The sequence below is a fragment of the Sarcophilus harrisii genome, chromosome 2, assembly GCF_902635505.1.
Source record: "Sarcophilus harrisii chromosome 2, mSarHar1.11, whole genome shotgun sequence".
NCBI lineage: Eukaryota > Metazoa > Chordata > Mammalia > Dasyuromorphia > Dasyuridae > Sarcophilus > Sarcophilus harrisii.
Genome location: NC_045427.1, coordinates 355,569,292 through 355,590,806, shown reverse-complemented (window position 1 = coordinate 355,590,806; position 21,515 = coordinate 355,569,292). Strand labels below are relative to the sequence as shown.

At 33.3% G+C, this 21,515-nt stretch overlaps 1 protein-coding gene across 8 annotated transcripts in view; it reads left to right on the top strand.

The window, feature by feature from the left end:
• Positions 1–21,515, top strand: part of MARK3 (microtubule affinity regulating kinase 3) — a 120,265-nt gene that overhangs the window by 78,109 nt on the left and 20,641 nt on the right. For all 8 annotated transcript variants that reach the window (XM_031953196.1, XM_023504135.2, XM_031953195.1 and 5 more), the window contains exons 7-12: positions 12,297–12,353; positions 13,651–13,887; positions 14,077–14,196; positions 15,799–15,898; positions 16,229–16,341; positions 16,812–16,965. In XM_031953196.1, coding sequence (XP_031809056.1) covers positions 12,297–12,353; positions 13,651–13,887; positions 14,077–14,196; positions 15,799–15,898; positions 16,229–16,341; positions 16,812–16,965 — 781 coding nt within the window. The remainder of the gene's footprint in view (positions 1–12,296; positions 12,354–13,650; positions 13,888–14,076; positions 14,197–15,798; positions 15,899–16,228; positions 16,342–16,811; positions 16,966–21,515) is intronic.

The following is a 21,515-nucleotide window of genomic DNA, read 5'->3' as shown; positions in this document are numbered from 1 at the left end:
CACTTTGAAATGAATACTTTAACCATGGCAGTCTATTAAACCAAGAAGAATATAAAATGACCCCTGATTTTTATTCAACCCCTTTCTGCTTCTGCATTGTCAGTGATTAGAAAAGTGGGCAGAAAATATTAAGAATCGGTTTTTATAATATATCAACATTAGTTTACCTGGTGCTTAAAATTTAAAGTTACTAAATAAAGGTATTACTGGAGAAACTCAGTATCAAGATCACTATCAATATTGATAAACTCACTTCCCTTTAAGTAAAAGAAAAACAAAAGGAAATTCTCGATGAATCACAGCTTCTCTTTGAAAAGAAAAATAAAAAGAGTTGATGAATTTGATTTGATTGTGGAATCTGATCTCAATATGACATTTATAATAGAGCATTGATCATCTCATATTATGGGATTCATGATAAAAACTTGCAAGAAATAAAATTAAATTGCTTATATTTTGATGGGAAACATTTATTACTGGTGTTTTTATTATTTCTGAGAAACAATTATTTCTGATTCAGCTGTATTTTACAAACTTGTGTTTGAGCAAAGTTCAAAAAATGATTGTCACTCTAGAATACAGAATAAAAATGAGATGGTAATGTAGTGTAATTGAAGCAGTTTTCTCCTCACCTTTTTAAAGATGTTGATACTGAAAAATAGGAGATGGAGAAAACAACAATTATCATCACAGACCACTATTCTTTCCTAGGGATGTAGAAGCAAAATAAATCAGTTGCCACAATGAGGAAGCCAGAAAAGCCTAGGAACTTCATCAGCACTTCCTCTCCTTGGCAGAGAGAATAAGACAACCAAAAGCAATAACTGTTGAGTATAAATCCATTTGAAAGTTCATATGGAGGAAGATTGTGGCTAGAAAATTATGAACAGTATTGCCTCTGGTCAGTAAACATTCAGGCTTAGACTTTGTTGAATGGTACAGATCCAAAAAGACTCTCTCAAGGAATTCACAATATAATGGAACTATGTACCAACGAAATCTACATAAAGGATTTGGAAGTTATCAAAAGGGAAGGCATTAAGAGAGATAAGGGAAAATTTCCAATCTAAGGTGAAACTTTATGTGGGATTTGAAGGAATTTGAAAACTCGGGTAGTATAGATCAGGGCTTCTTAAACTTTTTCTGTTCAAGTCTCCAAGAAATTTCTACCTGACCCTGGATATATAGATATATAAAGTAAGTATAAAAATCAAACATATACTGATAATAAATTATAATTTTGAGACCCCATTATCCACAATTTAAGAGATCACAATCCATAGTTTAAGATGCTTTGTTATAGACAGGAAGAGAGAGCATTCTACTCATGGGATATAGCTAGTGAGCATGCCTGAAGCTTGAACATGGGGGATGTATTGTGAAAAGAACTGCAAGGAGACCAATGTCACAGGATTGCAGAGTACATAGGTGATCAGTATTGTAAAGCATAAAAAGATTGCAAAGCAGAGAGTGGGACAGGGCTAAAGAGAAACAAGTGACCAAAGGCTCGATGAAAGACAATTAAAAACCAGAAGGGCTAGTAAGAATGTAACAGGAATAAAGAGATAGAAAAGATATGTGAAGAATTTTCAAAATTCAATTACAGTGGAGCCATTGTATCTGGATTCTAGCATTAGTCTTTTAATATATGAGAAAATAGAAAAAGTTCTGAAGGGGGAAAAAATATGGGATTAACAATTAGACTAGACTAATTAATCATACAGAAAAGAGAAGTCCATATGAGAAACTGACAACTTTTAAGGGATTTAGAGATCAGTTTTCAGAAGATCTGAAAAATCAGGGAGATGCCAAAGCCCTGGAAAAAATCTTAGAACTTAGTGATTATAACTTTTTTTAAATCACTGATTCTATTCTATGTGCCTACTTTCAAGTCTCTTCATAAAATTTATGAAAATAATGTAGATACAGTGAAATCTTTGATAAAGATATGAGAAGAGGAAATGTAATCTTTAACAAATAACATTCTATAACACACCACGTTTTTACAGTACTCTGACTGAAAGATTTAAAGAATAAAAAATTCCACTATACTTGTAATTTGTTGACTGAAAAAAAAGTCTGATCCATAAAGCAAAATGCCATTTTGAAATCTCTTCTCCAAGAAGTTTTCTTCCATACTTATATCTAAAATCATTAAACATCTTTATAAGATGTAATGTAACATAATTTGGGAGGGGGCCACCTAACTTTCACTAAGTGTGATGTGAAGTTTAAAACAGAAAAACATCTGCGTAAGGTATGTAATAACTATCTTTGGAGTAGTTCAGGTGGTGGACATGATGAAGTCCTCCAGCTGCTTCTCTTCATGTTCAGACTGCAAAAAGTCCAAGAACATTACAGAACCTTTAATGTGAAAATAAAAATCACTCAGAAAAATGAAACTGATACTCAGAAGAACGAAGCCTAACTATTCGCATAGGAAAGTCGAAATGAATGTACAATACCTATTGTCTACAATTTTCACTTGCAAGCACAGCCCATTGGAATTTAAGTATTTATCGTGAACAATGAACCAACTCCATAATTGAGAAAGGAGGAAGAGAGAAGTCTAGATTGCCTCAAAGAACTATTATATATTGCTTTTAATGAAAGCTCTTTTTAGAAATACAATACAAAGAATGTTCTCCCTGCGATCACAAGATAAGATTTCAAATATTCAATCTGATGCTTAGACTTGGTTGACCTGCACCAAATAACTTAAATCTCCTTGAATCTCAATTTTAAAATGAGATAGTTGGTCTTTTTTGTGATCTTTTGATCTTTTCCTTCTCTAAATCTTTTATCTCATTATAACCTTTATACAAAGGCACCCAGCATTGTAACTATTATATGAGTGAAATACCTAGAACAACATTATCTCGAGAAATAAGGTTCAGAGTTACCAAGAAGACAGTTGGAGAGGTACGCAATGGACATAAGTAGACTGCAGTGTTTTGCCAGTGAGGAACTGTGCAAAATAAAGAGTGTAACAGATGTTACCAGAGAATAATAGAAAGGTGATAAGCCAGTGATGTGACAAAACAAGAAATAATAGAAATGCATATTTAACCAATAAGCATTTATTAAACACTTGATACAAACGAAATGCTGTACTAGGCAATTTACAAAGAAATAATTTGTCTCAAAAAGCTTACAGCCTGTTGAGGGAAACAAGAGTATAAGGGATGGTAGTGCAATATAAAACAACTACAAGTTAGGTAGAGAAGGACACTTAAAAATGGGAAGGAGCAGGAAAAAATGGCACTTGAATTTGGTCTTCAGAGAAGAAAGTCATGCATGATAGTTTCCTCAGCCATACTCCTTCCTAATAGAAGAATCACTGAGCTAACTTTTATTTCATAGTTGTTATATAATTCTATGTCACTTTCAATAAATTTAGCTCATATTTCCTTAAGTTTATACTTTGTGCAAAGATTATTTTTTAAAATTGAGGCATTTGATATGGCCCTGGAATAATAAAGATCTGAGTTCAATTTTAAATTTGGCCTCACAGTAGAACCAAGAGAAAATCATGTATAGTAACAGCAAGACTATTTGATGATCAATTCTGATAAACTTGGCTCTTTTCAACAGCAAGGCTGATTCAGGCCAATTCCAATGGACTTATGATGGAGAGAGCCATCTGCACCCAGAGAGAACTGTGGGGACTGAATGTGAATCACAATATAGTATTTTCATACTCTTTGTTGTTTGCTTGCATTTTGTTTTCTCTTTCTCTCTTTTTTCTTTTTGATGTGAGAATCAAGTGAGATCATTGGAAAGCACTTAGCACAGTAAATGCTATATGAATATTAGATATTATTATTAGTGTATATAATCATCATGTACTTATTTCCTGGCATCCCCATTAGCTTTTAATTTTGTGATATTATCTTTATTCACTTCAAGAACTGGCTGTTCCTACTCTTTGATTACTGTATTAAAGAATATTTTATTATGATCTTTTTCAGTTCCTTTTATCTTGTTTCTCAGTGTCATCTATGGACCCTATAGACAGGGGCAGTAAAATGATGCAGTGATTAGAGTGCCAGCCCTAGAGTCAGGAGAACTTGAGTTCACATTCAGCCTCAGACACTTGACACTTAATATCATACTTTAAAATTGTATCACTTTGAATTTCTAATATGATAAACAATTTCATGAGTATTTTTCTCATGTTGATTTTAACACATATCATCACCCTCACAAAAGATACTTCCTATATTTTATATTCACTATGTTTTTTGAAAATTTTGCCTCTTTTCTCCAACTTTTTAAATAGGAGTATTGCTCTGCTATTGGACTCTTTTTTTTTCTCTCTCTCTTTCATTCTTTTTCTTCCTCCATTTTATTCCCCTCCAAACTCTTTTGTAGGCATTTCATTTTTCAAAGCATTGTTAATTTTGCTGTCTTATCATTGCATTGATACTCGACAAACCCTTAAATGCCAGCCACTTTCGTAAGAATTAGAGATAGTAAGAATTATTATCAAGATTTATATATATTGACAGAGACATATACATGCATGGTATCCTAAAAATTTTGATGGAGTTTTAAGTTAATAAAGTTATCCTTTTTAAGTTAACATAGCACCAAAGTTTTTGTTGCATCAGATTCTGTGTGATACTGTATACCATAGCATACCAATACCATCTATGGGGTTTTTTTCAATAAAGATGCTGGAGTGGTTTGCCACTTCCTTCTCCAGTAGATAGGCAGATAGATTAAATGACTTGCTCAGGGTCATGTAGCATCAAACTGTTTGAGGCAGGATTTGAACACATCATCTTGACTACACACTCAATCTACTGTGTCACCTACCTCCCTAAACCTTTTGAAACCTCCTCTATATATACAGAATGATTACATGATGGTTAAATATAAGATAACAGGGAATAAGGTGATGAAGTATTGTAAAAGGGTATAGAAAATAGTGTTTAAATTGTATCTCACAAGCAGGCATTCTGTAAAGCTGCAAATGGGAGGATCACATTCTGGATAGAGAGACCAGTTCAAAAGTACAGATGGGGAGATAAATTGCCATTTATTAGAACTGAGAAAGAATCTTTCTGGACTGTCAGGTACAAGAAAAAGAGTGATGCTCTGATTGAATCTACAAAGAGAAGACAAAGTTATGAAGGGGCTTTAAAGTCAAACAAGTTTACATTTAATTCTCAAAGTTCCAGTATTGAGTCTGAGCTCAGTAATGATATGGTTATATCTATACATTAAAGAAAATCATTTTGACAACTATGTTGAGGATGAATTAGAATAGGGACAATTAGAGGCAAGGAGCATTTTAGAAAACTTCTAAAATAAGATAGACAGGAAGTGATGAGGGCTTGAACTAAGATGTAGACTGAGTAAGACTTAGAATGTGAAGAGATGACAAGATTTGACAATTGAATAAAAATGTAGGAGATAGAAGTGTCTAGGATAACGATGCCTTTGGCAGAAATAGAAAAAGTTGGAAGTAGGATGACTAGGAAGAGAAATACAGTGAGTTTAGTTTTAAACATGGTGTCTCCATGATTTATAATTTGATTATGTTGGTTGATGACATAAGACTGGCTATTAGTCATATAGGATTGATAGTTCCAGAAGAATATACAGATCTCTGAGTCATGTGATTCAAGATGATTATTAAACCCATGAGAGCAAATAAGGTCACTGAGATAGAAATGTAGCAAAAAGGGATCTGCACAGTTTTGGAAATATTCAACATTTTAGGTGAGGACTAGGGAAATATGACTCTTCTATGGATAATAAGTCAGCAGTGAAGACTTTAAAAGTCTGAGACAAAGGATAAGAGATGAAGAATCACAAGGGAAGTGTGAGGGAAACCTAACGAGAAGATGGTCAAGTGTCAAATGAAGAACTAAGAAGGCTTTTCAGATTTATCAGTTAAGAAACACTAATAACTTTGCAGATGGCAGTTTTGAATGATAAAATCAGAAATACAGAAACATTGAGTAGTTCCCAGTTGAATGAAATTCGGACTCACCATATTATACTTGTGCTCTTCCACTGTGATCTTTTAATCTGCCACTAATTGTTCTTGCATTCTGTGCTTTAGCCCAGTGATTGTGTTTTGTTTTTTTCAGAATTTCTTTATTTTCTTAAAAATTATGTACTCAAATCCAGACTCTTAACTAACCATGCATAAGATGACCTTTTTCTATATCATTTTCGTATTTTCTTATGAAATTGTGAAAATACTAATGTCTCTGAGGGTTTTGAAGATTAAATGATGTGTATAAGGTGCTTTGGTTAGAAATCTCTACTTATTTCATTAAATTGTAGTAAATAATAATCTTCATTGAAGTCATGCTTTTCAGTTCTAATGTTGATGTGGAGGGGACTCATTTCTTCTATACCTATGCAAGACTGCAAATGCCAGATAGTTTTGTGTATATGTGTTGTGTGTGTGTGTGTATGTGTGTGTATCTTTTCTTCTCTGGTCCCTCTTCTCTCTCACATACACTATAGGCTAGAGATCTCTAACTCATTCTTCAAAGTTTAGGTAACTTGTAATCTTTTCCATAGAGCTTTCCTTGATTCCTCCTTCCATCCTCAACAAAATTCTAGATTTAAAGTTGGAAACATCATTATAGATTGTCTTTTCTTATCGCCTCATCTTACAAATGAGGAACCAGATTCAGGAAAAAAAAAATGTCATCCTTATCCCCAGAGTACCTTGATATATATCTCTTCCTCACATCACATTTTTCCTTGCATTGTGATTATTTATATATCTTCTAGATTACAAATTTCATGAGGACAATGGCTGTCTGATCAACGTTCTCATAGTGCTTTGCACATAGGCATTCAATGAGTGCTGAATAAATGGATCTTTTGTTCTGAAATGCTTGTACGTATAACTGACTGAGTATAACTAACATTCTAGAAATTCACTTGAGATAAAATAATGATATTGCATTGTAAAGACCTAATTTGGGAATCATTCCTATGTTGAACCCAGTTTGAGTTCTGCTTGAAACCTACTCAACACTCATCTTTCATACTGAGGCAAAGCCTAAGGAAGTTGTTTTCTCTGAATATACTGTTAAGTATGTGTATTTAAGAGCCCCCTATTAAAATATAGATATGTAACTATAAAATTAAGAATTAGCAACATGATTGATAGAGTGGTAAATTCATTATGAAAAGCAACTTAGAATTATGCCAAAGTAGCAATAGTGAATAGTGAATATAAGAAATAGTGAATAACAAATAAGTAATAGTGAATAATGAATACTGAGAATCATAGAAAGACTTCACTTGATGCAAAGTAAAATAAATCAGGAAAATTACATTCCCACTGACTATTGCAGTGAATATGGAAAGAACTGAACAGTTACAAAGCAATTGAAACTGAATTCTGTGAAATTAAATGACCAGACTTAATCCTCAAGAGGAGTTATTAAGAAGTACCTTCTTTCTTGGCAAAAGTGGAAAAGCATGGATATAGAATGTTAATTTCGGAATTGGACTGTTTGATTAGTCTTGCTTAAATTAAAGTTTTATCTTTTTTTCTTTATTGTAAGGGAAGGTTTTCTGAGGAGGGAGAGAAAAGAGAAATACAATGGGAAAAGTTAGAGGTGGTTTGTTTTTGTTTTTGTTTTATGGGGGGAAGGGGAGGTGCAGTGGATGGAACACCAGCCCTGAAGTCAGAAGGATCTGAGTTCAAATTTGACCTCAGACACTTAATATTTCCTAGCTGTGTGATCCTGGGCAAGTCACTTAACCTCAATTGCCTCAGCAAAACGTGTGTGTGTGTGTGTGTGTGTGTGTGTGTGTATGCATATATGTATATATAAATTTTTTTACAAGTTTATTTGAGATTAGAAAAGCAAGATAATCCCTGCTCTCAAGGAGCTCATATGGAGACTTGTATGGAGATTTCAGATACAATTTAAATGGAAAGTTTCATGGTCCTTAAAGGATAGCAGCAAAGAATATGGTAATTTGTAATTCTTCAGTCATGTTGAATTTTTTGTGATCTCATTTGAAATTTTCTTGGCAGAGATATCTCTAGCTCATTTTACAGATGAGAAAACTGAGGGAAACTTGATTTGCCAAAGATCACATAGGTCAGAAGTGCAATTTATCACCTGCGTTACCCAAGTAGTAATAGATGTTCTTGTAATATTATTTGCATTGATAAAGCCAAATCCATGTTTTATATTGAACCATTTAACAGTGCCAGGGAGTTTGGTGACATTTTTCTTCTAGTCTTTAAAGCACTGGCTGTTAAGGAGATGTTGTACCTCTAGCACCTGTAGCACCAGCAGAAGTGTTTGCCAGAGCTTTTCTCTATAAGAACTTCTTAGATGATAGTTTTGGAAGTTATATGGGGTGCTAAACTGGGAGGGCTCATCTATTCACTCTAGAGCTTGGACTGTTTTCATTTGGATTTGGAGGTGGTGGTTTGAGTTAGCTGGTGTATGATGCCACTTCTGTCTTTGTTAGGTTGTTTTGCTAGCTTACCTAGGCTGGCTTGCCCACCTTGTGGAACAGCATTTGATTGGCCTCTTTTCCACAGGGGTTTGGTTCTGTGACCTGAAGAACTATCATAACAGAGCATACACTTAGCTGACTATTGATAGCAGTTGGTGTTGATAGTGAGAATGATGGGTCCATTCCCCATGAGGACTGTTTCCCTTGATGATGCCTGCAAGTATCAGTTTGGATGCAGAGCTAGTGATCAAATAGGGCATATTATAAACTCTTAGACTCATGTTTTCTAGCCTCTCTCTCTGATTGTTGAGGTGATAGCAATTATTTGACCTGTTATTTTGCTTAGGAGTGTTTTATATGTCTTTCTGTTGCAGGATTACATTCCCAGTTTTTCTTAGATTGATATGTTTCGATTACTTGAAATCTATACATCATGGGTATTGAGGAAGAAAAAGTGGCTGCTAATTTATGTAACTTAGCAAAAATATTTCCTGGCATGTATATTTTCCTTTAGAACACAGTTTTAGATCAGATTGTATCTTAGAGATCATTTAATCCAATCCCTTATTTTGTAGAAGAGAACTGATGCCCCTAAATGACTGATGGCCATGCAGAGCCAGGACTGAAACCCAAATGTCTTTGTTTCTGTTCCAGTGTATTTTTAATTTACCGCACTGATATAAATTGAGATCTTTTGGGGGGAAGGGTTGGAGAGGCCCTGATGTGAACTGTGTTCGCTTTAATCTGTGGGGGAAAGGTGATTGGGATCTCAAACTCTCCACTAGAAGGGGCACACCCTTATGTCCATAAAGGAAACCCCCAAGATAAGGGATCTCATTCAATTTTGAATTGAATTAAATTGAAAATCAGTCTCCCAGATTCATCGAGGGATAAGGCCCCCCTTCCCCTCCCTCCCCACTTGAGGCCAAAGCTCAAAGCAGCCCCAATATATCTAGCTGTATACCCAGACATTTTGCAAAACTATCCTATCAAGATTTTTTGGCCACTAAGAAAGCTTTCTTCTTATGCAAATAAATCCCCTTTTGCCACAGACTTTGGGTTTTTTCTGCAGATACATCGACCAGAGGGGGATCTCTTACCCTTCATCAGCACTATGAGTAGGTGACATACTAATGCTTTGTTGGTGGAGTTGTGAATTTAGTCTAACTATTCTGGAAAGCAGTTGGAATTTGGCCAAGAAAGTGACTAAACTACCCGTGCCCTTTTGACCCAGAGAGTCTGCTATTACTAGGCATACAGGTCAAAGAAGTAAATGATTTAAAAATAAATAAATAAGCCACCACATACTCCAAATTATTTATAGCTTCACTTTTTATTCAAGTAAATATTTGGAAACAAAGTAAATACACATTGAATGAGGAAATGACTGAGCAAATCATAATAGATCACGAATGTATAGGAATCTTATGCTCTATAAGAAATGATAACGAAGAATACAGAGAAGACTTATGTGAACTGATACAAAGTGAATTAAGCAGAACTAGAAAAAATACGTGATGATAGCATTGTAATTGGAAGAAAGAGGAACAAAAGTAAACTGAGGAAAGGGGAGGAGAGAAAGAAATAAGCATATATAAGTAATTTCCTGTACTAAATTCTTTTTACAAATCCCATCTCATTTGATCTTCACAACAACGGTGTGATGTAGATATGATTATTATCCTCATTTTGCAGTTGAGGACACTAATAACAAATGGGTCAAGTGATTTGCCTGAGCCTAGATTTCAACTTCAGCTTTTTCTTATCTCTCCAGGTTCTTTAAGTGGAGCTTTGTGGCCCCTGCTATGTTTTTAAGGGTTGACTGAGGTCATTCTTTCTGTGTCTCACCTTAGATTACCTAGTTTCAGAGTGATAAATCTTCAGAGTGTACTATAATATGTCAGGATAATTTTAGGAACCTCTAAACCATTCTATGGAAATTCACACTATGGAGTATTTTCTATTTTTCTCTATAAGATATCTTATTATACCAGTTCGCCCTCCACTTCCCCTTCTAGTATAATCCCTGGGCTCTGTCTCAATCCTTACTGAAGCTTGCTGCTGACTTCCCTGTTGGTTTTTTTTTGAGGGGGTGAGGGGAGTTGAGTGCAGTTTTGGAATGGAAGAAGTCATTTATAGTTTCTTATTAGAATTATTTATTATCTAATCTGTACAAATGTCAGGTTTATATTGGATTTTTTTTTTCATCCAGTCTTCCTACTGTTCAACCAGAAATCTCAACATTAATCTTTTTTCAGCATATTGGTTTGTTTTGCTTGCTTTTTACCCCAATTTTATACTTTATTATTATAAAGGATGACTTTCTGGGAATGGAAGGTATAGAATGAAAAATAAGTTATAAGTAAAGACAAAAGTATATTTTATCCAGTTTTTTAAAATGAATTGTCCAATTCACTGATTTCCTAATAATAGTTATAATTATGATCATTTATTTTTTAATATAAGTATTATTACTTATATTAAGTATATACTTAATATAAACCAGCAGTTTAGTAATTTCATTCTCAGTTTAGGAATGATGTGGATAGTCTGATTTAGGTACTCTAGAGCTACCTGCCTGAAAACTAAAGGCACCAGTGAAGGGAAAAAAATTTAGTCCAAAGAATACTAGACTTGTTGATGAGGTGCAAATGATAAGGTTGGGAAATCCCCTCTAGTCAGAGGTGCAGGTCCCTTGTGAAAGCATTTGCAAATCTGAAATCTGTGTGACAAAAAGGGATTTATTGGCAAAAGGTCCTGTTAGGAATATAGCAGAGGTTAACCACTGAGAAGAGAATATCTTCACCAGTAGCCATGGTCGGTTAAGACATCTGCCAAAGATATCTGGGCATGTAGCCCTAGATACATTGGGGCTTGCTTTGATCTTTGGCCTGGAGGGGGGAAGGGCAACTCCCGAGAGACTGGTTTTCAATTCAATTTAAAATTGAATGAGAGTACTAAATTGGAAGTTTGAGCTAATGAGAGTTATTTGTGGCAATTCTGTGGAGGGTGATTGACCAAGATCTCCAGTTGAATGAGACCACTTAACTGGGAGTTTGCAGGCTTTTTTCAGGGTCTGAGAGATCCCCCCCAAGAGGACAGAGTTTACTACAGGGTCCCCCAAAAGATCTCAGTTTATGTCATTGTCATAGAATTGTTTGGAGACTTGACTCCAGCCTTGAGTAAGTCACTTTACTTCTCTGTTCCTCAGTTTTCTCATCTATGCAATCAGGATAATGATTGCATTTCCAGTCTTAAAGAAATATTTACAAAAATATAAGGAAAAGAGCACCTGTCCAGAATCAGAAGGACCTGAATTCAAATTTGGCCTCAGACACTTACTAGCTTTGTGACCCTGAGCAAGTCACTAAGCTCCTAATTGCCTCAAAAGTAAACAAGAGAAAAAACCCAAAGATATGTATTTATAGTTGTTACTGAAGAAGTAAGCATGCCTTGTTAGTCATCACTGGAGTCATAAGGAGGACAAAACTTTGTCCAAGTAGTTATCACCACTTCAGATTGAACTGGAAGTTTAAGGACGAGACCAGAAATGGCATGCTTCCCTTAGGAGTAAGGAGAATAGTAGTAGAGAGAAGAAAAACTTATAGACTAGTAAGTTAAATTTAATATAATTAGACATAGATTTAGATATCTCAAAAGAATAACATAAAAATTTTGGTTTTTTGATAGATCAGATGATATATTTAGTATTATGTAAAGTTTTCAAAATGCCAATTGCAAAGGTATAATAATGTTTAAACTTTAATTATTGACTTGTTAATTATTAATCTCATCTTCAGTGATAATTTAACCAAGCTTTTTTTTCTGCCATCCAGATAGTATCAGCAGTGCAGTACTGCCACCAAAAGCATATTGTTCACAGGGATCTTAAAGTAAGTAAAAATAAATAGTATTTGACTTTTGAGTGAAATATATTGATATATTGGTTATCTTTCCTAGTTATGCTAATAAAAAGTAAATTGCCACGTAAACTTTTTTTTTAAATAAGAAATTTATGTGTTGATAATTATAAGTGCCATTTTAGTCATTTTAAGGCACAATGGAAAGTGTTTCCAAAAAAAAAGAAATTATGTTAAGCATTTTATGTACTGATCGTATAGTTTGTAGTCATTATTTGATACTAGCTCAATAAACAACTGCCTAACTTTGTTTTGACAAGACTTGCCTGTTATTGAAATTAATATTGTTCAGGTACCTGTTTTTCATCATAAGCAAAGCCGTCAGGAATTGAGAGGCTAATTCTTTCTCTGTACCCAGTTAATTCCCTAAGAACATGTTGGAGAGAGACAGTAAATCATGTTATACTCCTCAACTTTTGTCTTTTCTATAGATTGAAGACTAATGGAATAGAAATTTATTTGGTATGACTTCATGGGCAAAAAGCCAATAACTTTTTTTTTTTATAAGTATTTTTACTTTACTCTGAACTTAAGGCAAATAAATATTTTAAAGTTTTATCAACGTATAAACAAAATTCAGCGTTTGTCAGAGTTCTATAAAAAATTTTTATAATTGTCTGAAGCTTAAACTGATAATGAATGAGTTTAAATCGATGATGTTTTGTGACATAAAAGCATAAATTCTAGTGTACTCCTTATTTTTAGAAAGGCTTCTTCATTAAATCTTTAGAATGCCTTCTTTCTGAAGTTATCACCAATGTATTCTATCTGTATAGCTTGTTTATAGCTTTTTTTTATAAGGCAATTAAATGGCACAGTGGATAGAACACTAAATTCAAATCTGTCATCAGATACTACTAGCTGTGTGACCCTGGATAAATCATTTAACCCTGTTTGCTTTAATTTCTTCATCTGTAAAATGAGCTGGCTGCAGGAATGGCAAAATACTCCAGTGTCTTTACTTTAAAAAAAAAAAAGGAGGGGGGGGGGGAATCACAAAGAGTTGGATGCAACTGAAACAACATAGTTTGTACTTAGTTGTTAGCATGTTGTCTTCCCCATAGATTATGAGCTTCTTGACAATAGAGACAGATTTTTAGCTTTTCTTTGTAACCTCAGTACTTATCATAGTGTCTAATACCTAGTATATATTTAATCAATCTTTGTTATTGACTTATAGGTCATCACTAAAAGACTTTATTCTAAATTACTTATATCAGTAATTGTATTATTTATTAAGACTCATTTTTCCTCAATGTTTTTCTTCTAGGCTGAAAATCTTTTACTTGATGCAGATATGAACATTAAAATAGCAGACTTTGGTTTTAGTAATGAATTTACTGTTGGAAATAAACTGGACACATTTTGTGGCAGTCCTCCATATGCAGCTCCGGAACTCTTCCAAGGAAAAAAATACGATGGACCTGAAGTGGATGTTTGGAGTCTGGGTGTTATTCTTTACACTCTTGTGAGTGGTTCTCTTCCTTTTGATGGACAAAACCTAAAGGTATATCAAGTAACTTCATTTTTACTATAAAAATTTCATCAAAATTAGTGATGTTGCCAAATACCACCAAAATAATTTTTTTAAAAGTTTATATAAGCTAAATAGTTGCAAAATTGAATTACTATAATAGTGTGTTATCCTTTTAACCAGTCATTGATTTACCTTTCTTTCATTCTGATCTCCCTAAAGGAACTGAGAGAGAGAGTATTAAGAGGGAAATACAGAATTCCTTTCTACATGTCCACGGATTGTGAAAATCTCCTCAAACGTTTCCTGGTGCTAAATCCAACCAAAAGAGGCACACTAGAGGTAATTTGCCAAAATGAAAAACATAGGAAATGAATGTTCTTTGTAGTATTTTTAGAGCTTTGCTTAACTTGTCCAAAATAATTTATTTCTGAAGACTTTCAACTTGAGGTATTTAAAAGGACCAGAGAAAAGCAAATATGTTCTGATTTTCCAAAAAGGGAAGAGTTGAGTTAGCAGATAATAAGCTAACGAGCTTAACTTCAGTTTTTTGCAGTATTCTAGAAATATTAAGGTAATAAGTAGTAAGCATTTAAAGAAAGGAAGTGGAAGTCACAAAAAGCCACATGACTGCAGCAAAATCAGGTTATGCCAAACTAACTTCGTTTCTTTTTTTGATGGGATAACTCAAACTAATAGCACCAAGGAAGTACTGTTGCTAAATTAACATAGATTTTTGTGTTGTTGTTTTTTTTAATTAATAGAATCTTTCATACTATTCTTGTGGACAAGTTGGATAGCTATAGACTGGACACTAGTACAGTTTGGTGAATTATAAGCTGGTTAGACCCAAAGATTCTTTACTGGCTCAGTATCTACATATAAAAGCAATCTTCAAGAGATTATCCCAGGGATTTTTTTTTTTTTCTTGAATTTGTCTATCTAATATTTTTATCAATAACTTGGATAAAGACGTAGATACCATGCTCATTAAAATTGATAGCCAGGTGAAATAGCCAACCAGATAAAATAAGGGGGAAAAAATCTCACTAGGCTTGAACATCAAATAAAATATAATAAACTAAATTAATAGAGATAAATTTAGTCTTAAATTTGGATTAAAGAAAATATCAACTTTACAAAATAATCAGCAATACAAGATAAAGGTAGTATTCATGGTTAATCAGTAACACATTTGAAAACTCTGGGGGTTTAGTGTACTACAACCTCAGGGGGAGTCAGCCTTATTATATGGGAACAACAACAAAAAAGCAAAGAAAACAACGACCACATTAAACTCACCCTACCCCAAACTAACTCATTCTTAAGGCTGCTTTAAGAGAAGCATAATGTCTTATATTGAAATGGTCACACTTTACTCAGCCCTGGGTAACACTTCATCTGGTATTATCTTCATTTCTGGACACATATTTTGGAGAAAGCATTGATAAGCGAGAACATAGCCAAGATGGCAATGATCATCCATATATAAGCAACAAAAGAAACCAAAGGTATTTATCTTAGAGTAGAAGACATAAAGGAGGTATGATAGCTTTCTTCTTCTAAAGACTGTCATTCTACTTTACTTCAAAGGTAGTAGAGAGCCATTAAATTAAAGCCATTTGAAGGTAGGATGGGCCATTTTAGGAAGTTGTATTTTTTACCTGCCCGGAAGCTTAAAAGCAGAGTCTAGAGCATATGTTGTATATAAGATCCTTGGTCAAGCCAGATGGTTTTGGAACTTCCTTCACAAAATACTTTTGAAAGAATGGCAGATTAAGAAAATATAAAGCGTTTTCCTCTTGAGTTTTATGTAATGGAAATAGAACTTTAGAATTCCAGAGACCTTATGAATAATGAAGTAATTAAAGTATTACTGTGATTTTGTTTTTGTTTTTTACTCTTCTCTTTTTGAATGCTAATCAGTAGTTCACTTTTTTGTAGCAAATTATGAAGGACAGGTGGATCAATGCAGGGCATGAAGAAGATGAACTTAAACCATTTGTAGAACCAGAGCTAGACATCTCAGACCAGAAAAGAATAGGTAATTTTGTTTTGGGTTGGTGTCTCTGTCTGTGTCTTTGTCTTTGTGTGAATATGGGGATGGACTGCAGTCCCAGAATGATTATCTGAAGGTATGATTTTTGGTGTGGGTGTGAGTGGGGGGGTGCATTCTTTATATTATATGTTTATAGATATGTTGTATGTTACTGATATTCAGGAACATAATGTAAACTGCATTAGCAACAGCTAACTAGAATAACTGGTTAAATATGCATTCATTTTAAGAAAACTTACAGTCTTTTTAAAGGGAACATTTTTATCCTGAAACAAAATATTTTATTATATAAATTATCTTGTACCCTTCTTTTAGATATTATGGTGGGAATGGGATATTCACAAGAAGAAATTCAAGAATCTCTTAGTAAAATGAAATATGATGAAATCACAGCCACATATTTGTTGTTGGGCAGAAAATCATCAGAGGTAAGAAAGGAAAGCTGAAGATATGTATTGTGATTTTTATTTTAGTTTGGTAAATTTTTTACATGCAAATAGTAGTCATTTCAAATCCCATGCCTATTATTCCCTTTTTAATTAGTTGTCTTTTTCAAGGCAAAAGCTCTTAACATTGGACATTGTCTTAATCTTTGCTTTCGTGAAATATCTACAACTAATATTTTAAAACAATTTCATTTATTCAGCTGATTATGGGAATAATGCATATTTAACAAAGTATTTGTTTTCTGCTTTTGGCAGCATATTTTCGAAAAGTATATTATACCCTTCTTTTTTTACCTTTGAATGAACAACATAAATATTTTGTCTATAACTTGAATTTTCAGCTATGATTTAAACATCTCACTAAAAGAGCTGTATTATGTGAGGTTCAAGTTTATATTTTAATAAATCATTTGTATTTGTATGTATATTGTTCTTTTTCAATTTTTTCCTAGCTGGATGCTAGTGATTCAAGTTCCAGCAGCAATCTTTCTCTTGCTAAGGTTAGGCCAAGCAGTGATCTTAATAATAGCACGGGACAATCTCCTCACCACAAAGTCCAAAGAAGCATTTCTTCAAGCCAGAAGCAAAGACGATATAGTGATCATGGTGAGTGATAATAGTGAGGAATATTCTTTTTTTTTTTTTTTTTTAATGGTATTTTATTTTTCTAAATACATGCAAATAGTTGTCAACATTTATCTCTACAAACACCTTGTCTTCCAAATTTTTCTCTTTCCCTTCTCCCTCTTCAAAACAGTAAGCAATCTGTTATAGGATAAAGAATATTCTTTGCTTTTCCTTTTAAAACAGGAAGACTAATCATGACCAGTGGCCATGTAAAATGCTACAAAAATTTTACCTCATTACCTAGCCAGGTGCCTTTTTCTTTTTAGATGTGAGTTCCTATATAAGGTCCTGATGTGGGTTATAGAAATGAATTCTAGATTCTCAAAAGCTGTCCCAACAACTGAAGCTCAGAAAGGTTTCATTACCTGAAGTGTCTTAAATTTGGTTACAGCAGCAGATGGACCTGCTATCTGAGGATCAGTCTATGCAAGTTGTAAGGCATGTCATTATAAGGTTGGCTATCCATCCTCATCTTTTTTTTGGCCATACCAATCAGGAACACTTATCTTCTAATTTTTGGAGGGAACTGAAATCAGTAGACAAAATAACTGCACTGATGAAATTAAAGATGTTTGACATATGTGAATAGAAGTTCTATAAAATGCTTATAATCCAAATTGCAGGGTTTAGATTTCTGAATTCCTCAGCTATTTATGTGTCTAGATGACTTCTGCATAAGTAGACTTAATCATATGGGATATCTCCCTATAATATTTAAAAGGTCAAATGTATGGCTGTTCCTCCCTGGTTAATGTTTAATGAATAACTCTTGCAAAAGCCATCTCCTTTCATTTTTAAAGTAAGTACTGTATACAAGGCACTGTACTAGGAACTGGTGAAATAAAAACCTAAATGAGATATTCTCCTGACCTCAAGGAGCTTACATTCCATTGAGGAAAATAGTATCTACATAATACATATATAGGCATAAGGAAAATGAAAAGAGAATAGTTTTGTGAAAAGCAAGATGATCAGGAATTGACCTCAAAAAGGAAGTTGCATTGAAGGAAATTAAGGATCCTAAATATAAGGAATGCCTTTTCAGAGGAACTTAGAGAGAAGATAGAATGTTTTATATGAAGAATAGCAAGATCACTTTGGCTAGACTGGAATATTTGTAAATAGAATTAATATTTAATAAGCCTAGAAAGGTAGGTTGGAACCAAGTTGTGAAAGTCTTAAATATCAGTGGAGCTGTATTTGGTCCTAGAGGTAATGGAGAGTTGGTGTTCATGAGCAGAGAAGTAACATGGTATGTTTTAGGAATGTTACTTTGACAACTGTGTAGAGAATGATTTGGAAAGAAAACCACCTTTAGGGGTGGAAGCTATGTGCATTAAAGTTTTAATAAAATAGCTATCGTATTATGTGTTATATGATCTCATAATTATGTTTATAAGCACATTTATACTTATTATATATTATATGTTATGTATAATATATTTATATATTATATATATTAAATATTGTATATTTATACTTATTATATATAAGTATAAATGTATATCATCACTCAGGCTTATATATGTACATAGACTTATATGCACATATACAGATGAGAGGTGATGAAGTCCTAAATTAAAATACTGTCAGTGGAAAGAAGAGGATAGATGGCAGAGACACTGCAATTGTTTGGATATATGTGATGAGGGAAAATGAAGATTTGTTCATACTTCACAGGTTGTAAAAGGATTTTTTTTAAAAAGAGGAAGTTCATTATAAAAGTGGATTTGGGGACAAAGGTGATTTCTGTTTTGACTCGATGAGTTTGATGTGCTTTTACAATATTCAGTTGAAATGTCTTATCAATACTTGGTTATTCAGGATTGGAGTTCAGAAGACTATATTTGATAAAAGCATTTTTTGTTTAATATTTTGCTCTTGTATATAGATTACTGTCTTTTTATGTGCCTTTTTCAGTGTTTTCAGTTTTAGCTCCTGAGAAGAAGGGACCAAATATATTCAAGTTAATTTTGTATAGTGTCTAACAATGCTCTACAAGCAAAGAAGCAGTTGATTATACTATATATTTATAATTTTAATGATGCTGAAAAAATGATTGTATGGGTATTTCAGGATTAATTAAGATATCTCCCTTCCCCACTTTCCAAAAAAAAAAAAAAAAGTCGAACTATAATGTGTGTACAATTTCCTTGTCTAAATGCAATATAAATATTACTCATCATCTTATAAGGACATGAACATTTTTTATAAAAATTTGGACATTTTCTCCTGGTTCTTGGCCCTTGTGGTTAAATCTTTGCCAGAACTAGAGAGTCTGAATTTTGAATCTTTTCCCTTACCTTACTTCTCCCTACCCTTCATCATGGAATATCATTGATTTCAAATTATTTACCAACTAAAATAAAACTTCTGAGCCACATTCAAGACTCAACCACTTTCTTGCTCAAACTTAAGTTTTCAACTTTATCTTCTACCACTCCTCTTTCATATATTTTATATATATTTTAGCCAAAAAGGGCAATTCTTTGTTCCATTCTTGTTTTGAATCTCCTCTTTTTGGTTTAGCTATTCTTCTGTTACAAAAATGGTCTCCCCTTACACCTCCCAATATCTGTCACTTGTTGAGCGACTCTTATAAAGTTAACTGAGGGTCATAGGTGAAATTGATCTCTCCCCCAAATTTTTATAGCATTTTTAATATGTATTCATATTTTTCCTCCCATCAAATTGTAAACATCTTAAGAGTATGGTATGTGTTATATTGACATTTATATTTCTAGCATCTGGCAGTTTCTTGCATCTAAGAAGGCATTGAATAAATGTTTGTTAAATTGAATTAGAGCTTAGAAGATCTTCTGAAATAACTTCTTTGCTTTTCAGAAGAAAAAAAATTAGCAAAATAGTGAAGTGATCTTCCCAAGGTCAACAGTGAATTTGATGGCAAAATCTGAACCTGAACCATGGCCTTGTGATAGTCCAGTGTTCTTCCCACATATATCATTCTTTCTTGTCATCTTGATAATTTTTAAATCTGTATTTTTTATTATATAATTTTATAACAATAATCCTACCTTCACAGAGCTTTTACTCTAAAAGGGAATATCATATATATATATTTTAAAAATAACATTTTGAAACAAACTTAATAGAAAGTTGACAAAATTTAATCAGCTCTTCTGTACAATTGCTTCCCAGAGCACAAGAAGTTTCACAAGCTGAGAAAGGAGAGTAGGCCTTTAGGAGTGCAGGTATTTCTGGCTTACAGGCTAGAAAGAAAGCAGTCAATCAGTAAACATCTGTTAAGCCCCAGCTATGTGCTAGGTACTGTGCTAAATAACTAAGGATATAGACATGAAAAAGAAAGTCCTTTCTTATAAGAGTCAAAAAGAGAAAAGACAACACACAAAAAGAACTGAAAAGGAAAAAAAAAGTCTTCCAATCAAAAAAGCAGGGGGTAGTAATGGTACTCATGAAGTACCAGGCTGATGCAATCTCACAAGTTGATAAGGTTCCTGGGGATTTGATGGAGTCCGGTCCAGAGGTGTTTAGCCAAGTGAGTTTAAAAACAAAAATACCCCAAAATCTAAGTATAAGCTTTTAGGGTAAATACCTTTTGCAGTTTCTCTAGCACAAAGTTATATTGTAAAATATGCATCTAGCCTAATACCTGAGTGAGTACTCACAGGCAAATGTTCAGAGCAGGCATTTTATTTTTCTTTTCTCTTGACCCCAAACTAAATTATCTGTTAGCTTACATATACTAGTTTCTAAAAGCAAATATTTAATTTTCTTAAAATCTCTTTCTTAAAATACTAGTTTATATTGAACTCTAATTAAATATTTCTGATAAATGTAATTCAGTGGCTAAAATTATCAAAGATACTGTTATAAAAGTTGATATGTATAAACTTTTACTGATTGATTGCAACCTAAACTTTACAGTTTACTCTTAGCTTCTAATTTTTGCATTAATTTGAGTGGTTTTATTTTTGCTATTCATAATCTTAAGTGAGGTCAAATTTGGCTAACTTTTTGCCAAATGAAAAATGTCATAGTTTAGAAAAAGATTAATAATTACCTGAAAGTTAGATAAAGTTATATTAGGGACAGCCAGTTGGTGTAGTGTATAGTAGGCTAGCCCTGAAGTTAGGAAGACTTCAGGAGTTCAAATCTGACCTCAGTCCCTTAACACTTCCTGGCTGTGTCACCCTGGTGGGCAAGTCACTTAACCTCAATTGCCTCAGCAAAAAAAGAAAAAAAAAAGTTATGTTAGGAATCTTCAGATATGAAAAAAGACATATAGCTAAGAACAGTGTCAGCAGTAACTGCTTTTTTAAGTTTTATCAGTCGGTATTTTACTGGAGGGGTAGAGGATGGTTCTGTTTCAGATCTAACAAGTTTTATTATGTTTTCCCAACAAAACTTTTTATTCATTTAGTTCAACTCGGGTATTCTTGATTTGGAATATTATAGATTTGTGTAGTGCTTTAAGAGTTATTAAAAAGTACTTTTCTTAAAACAGACGTGTAAAAAAGACATTATTATCTCTATCTTCTATTTTTATA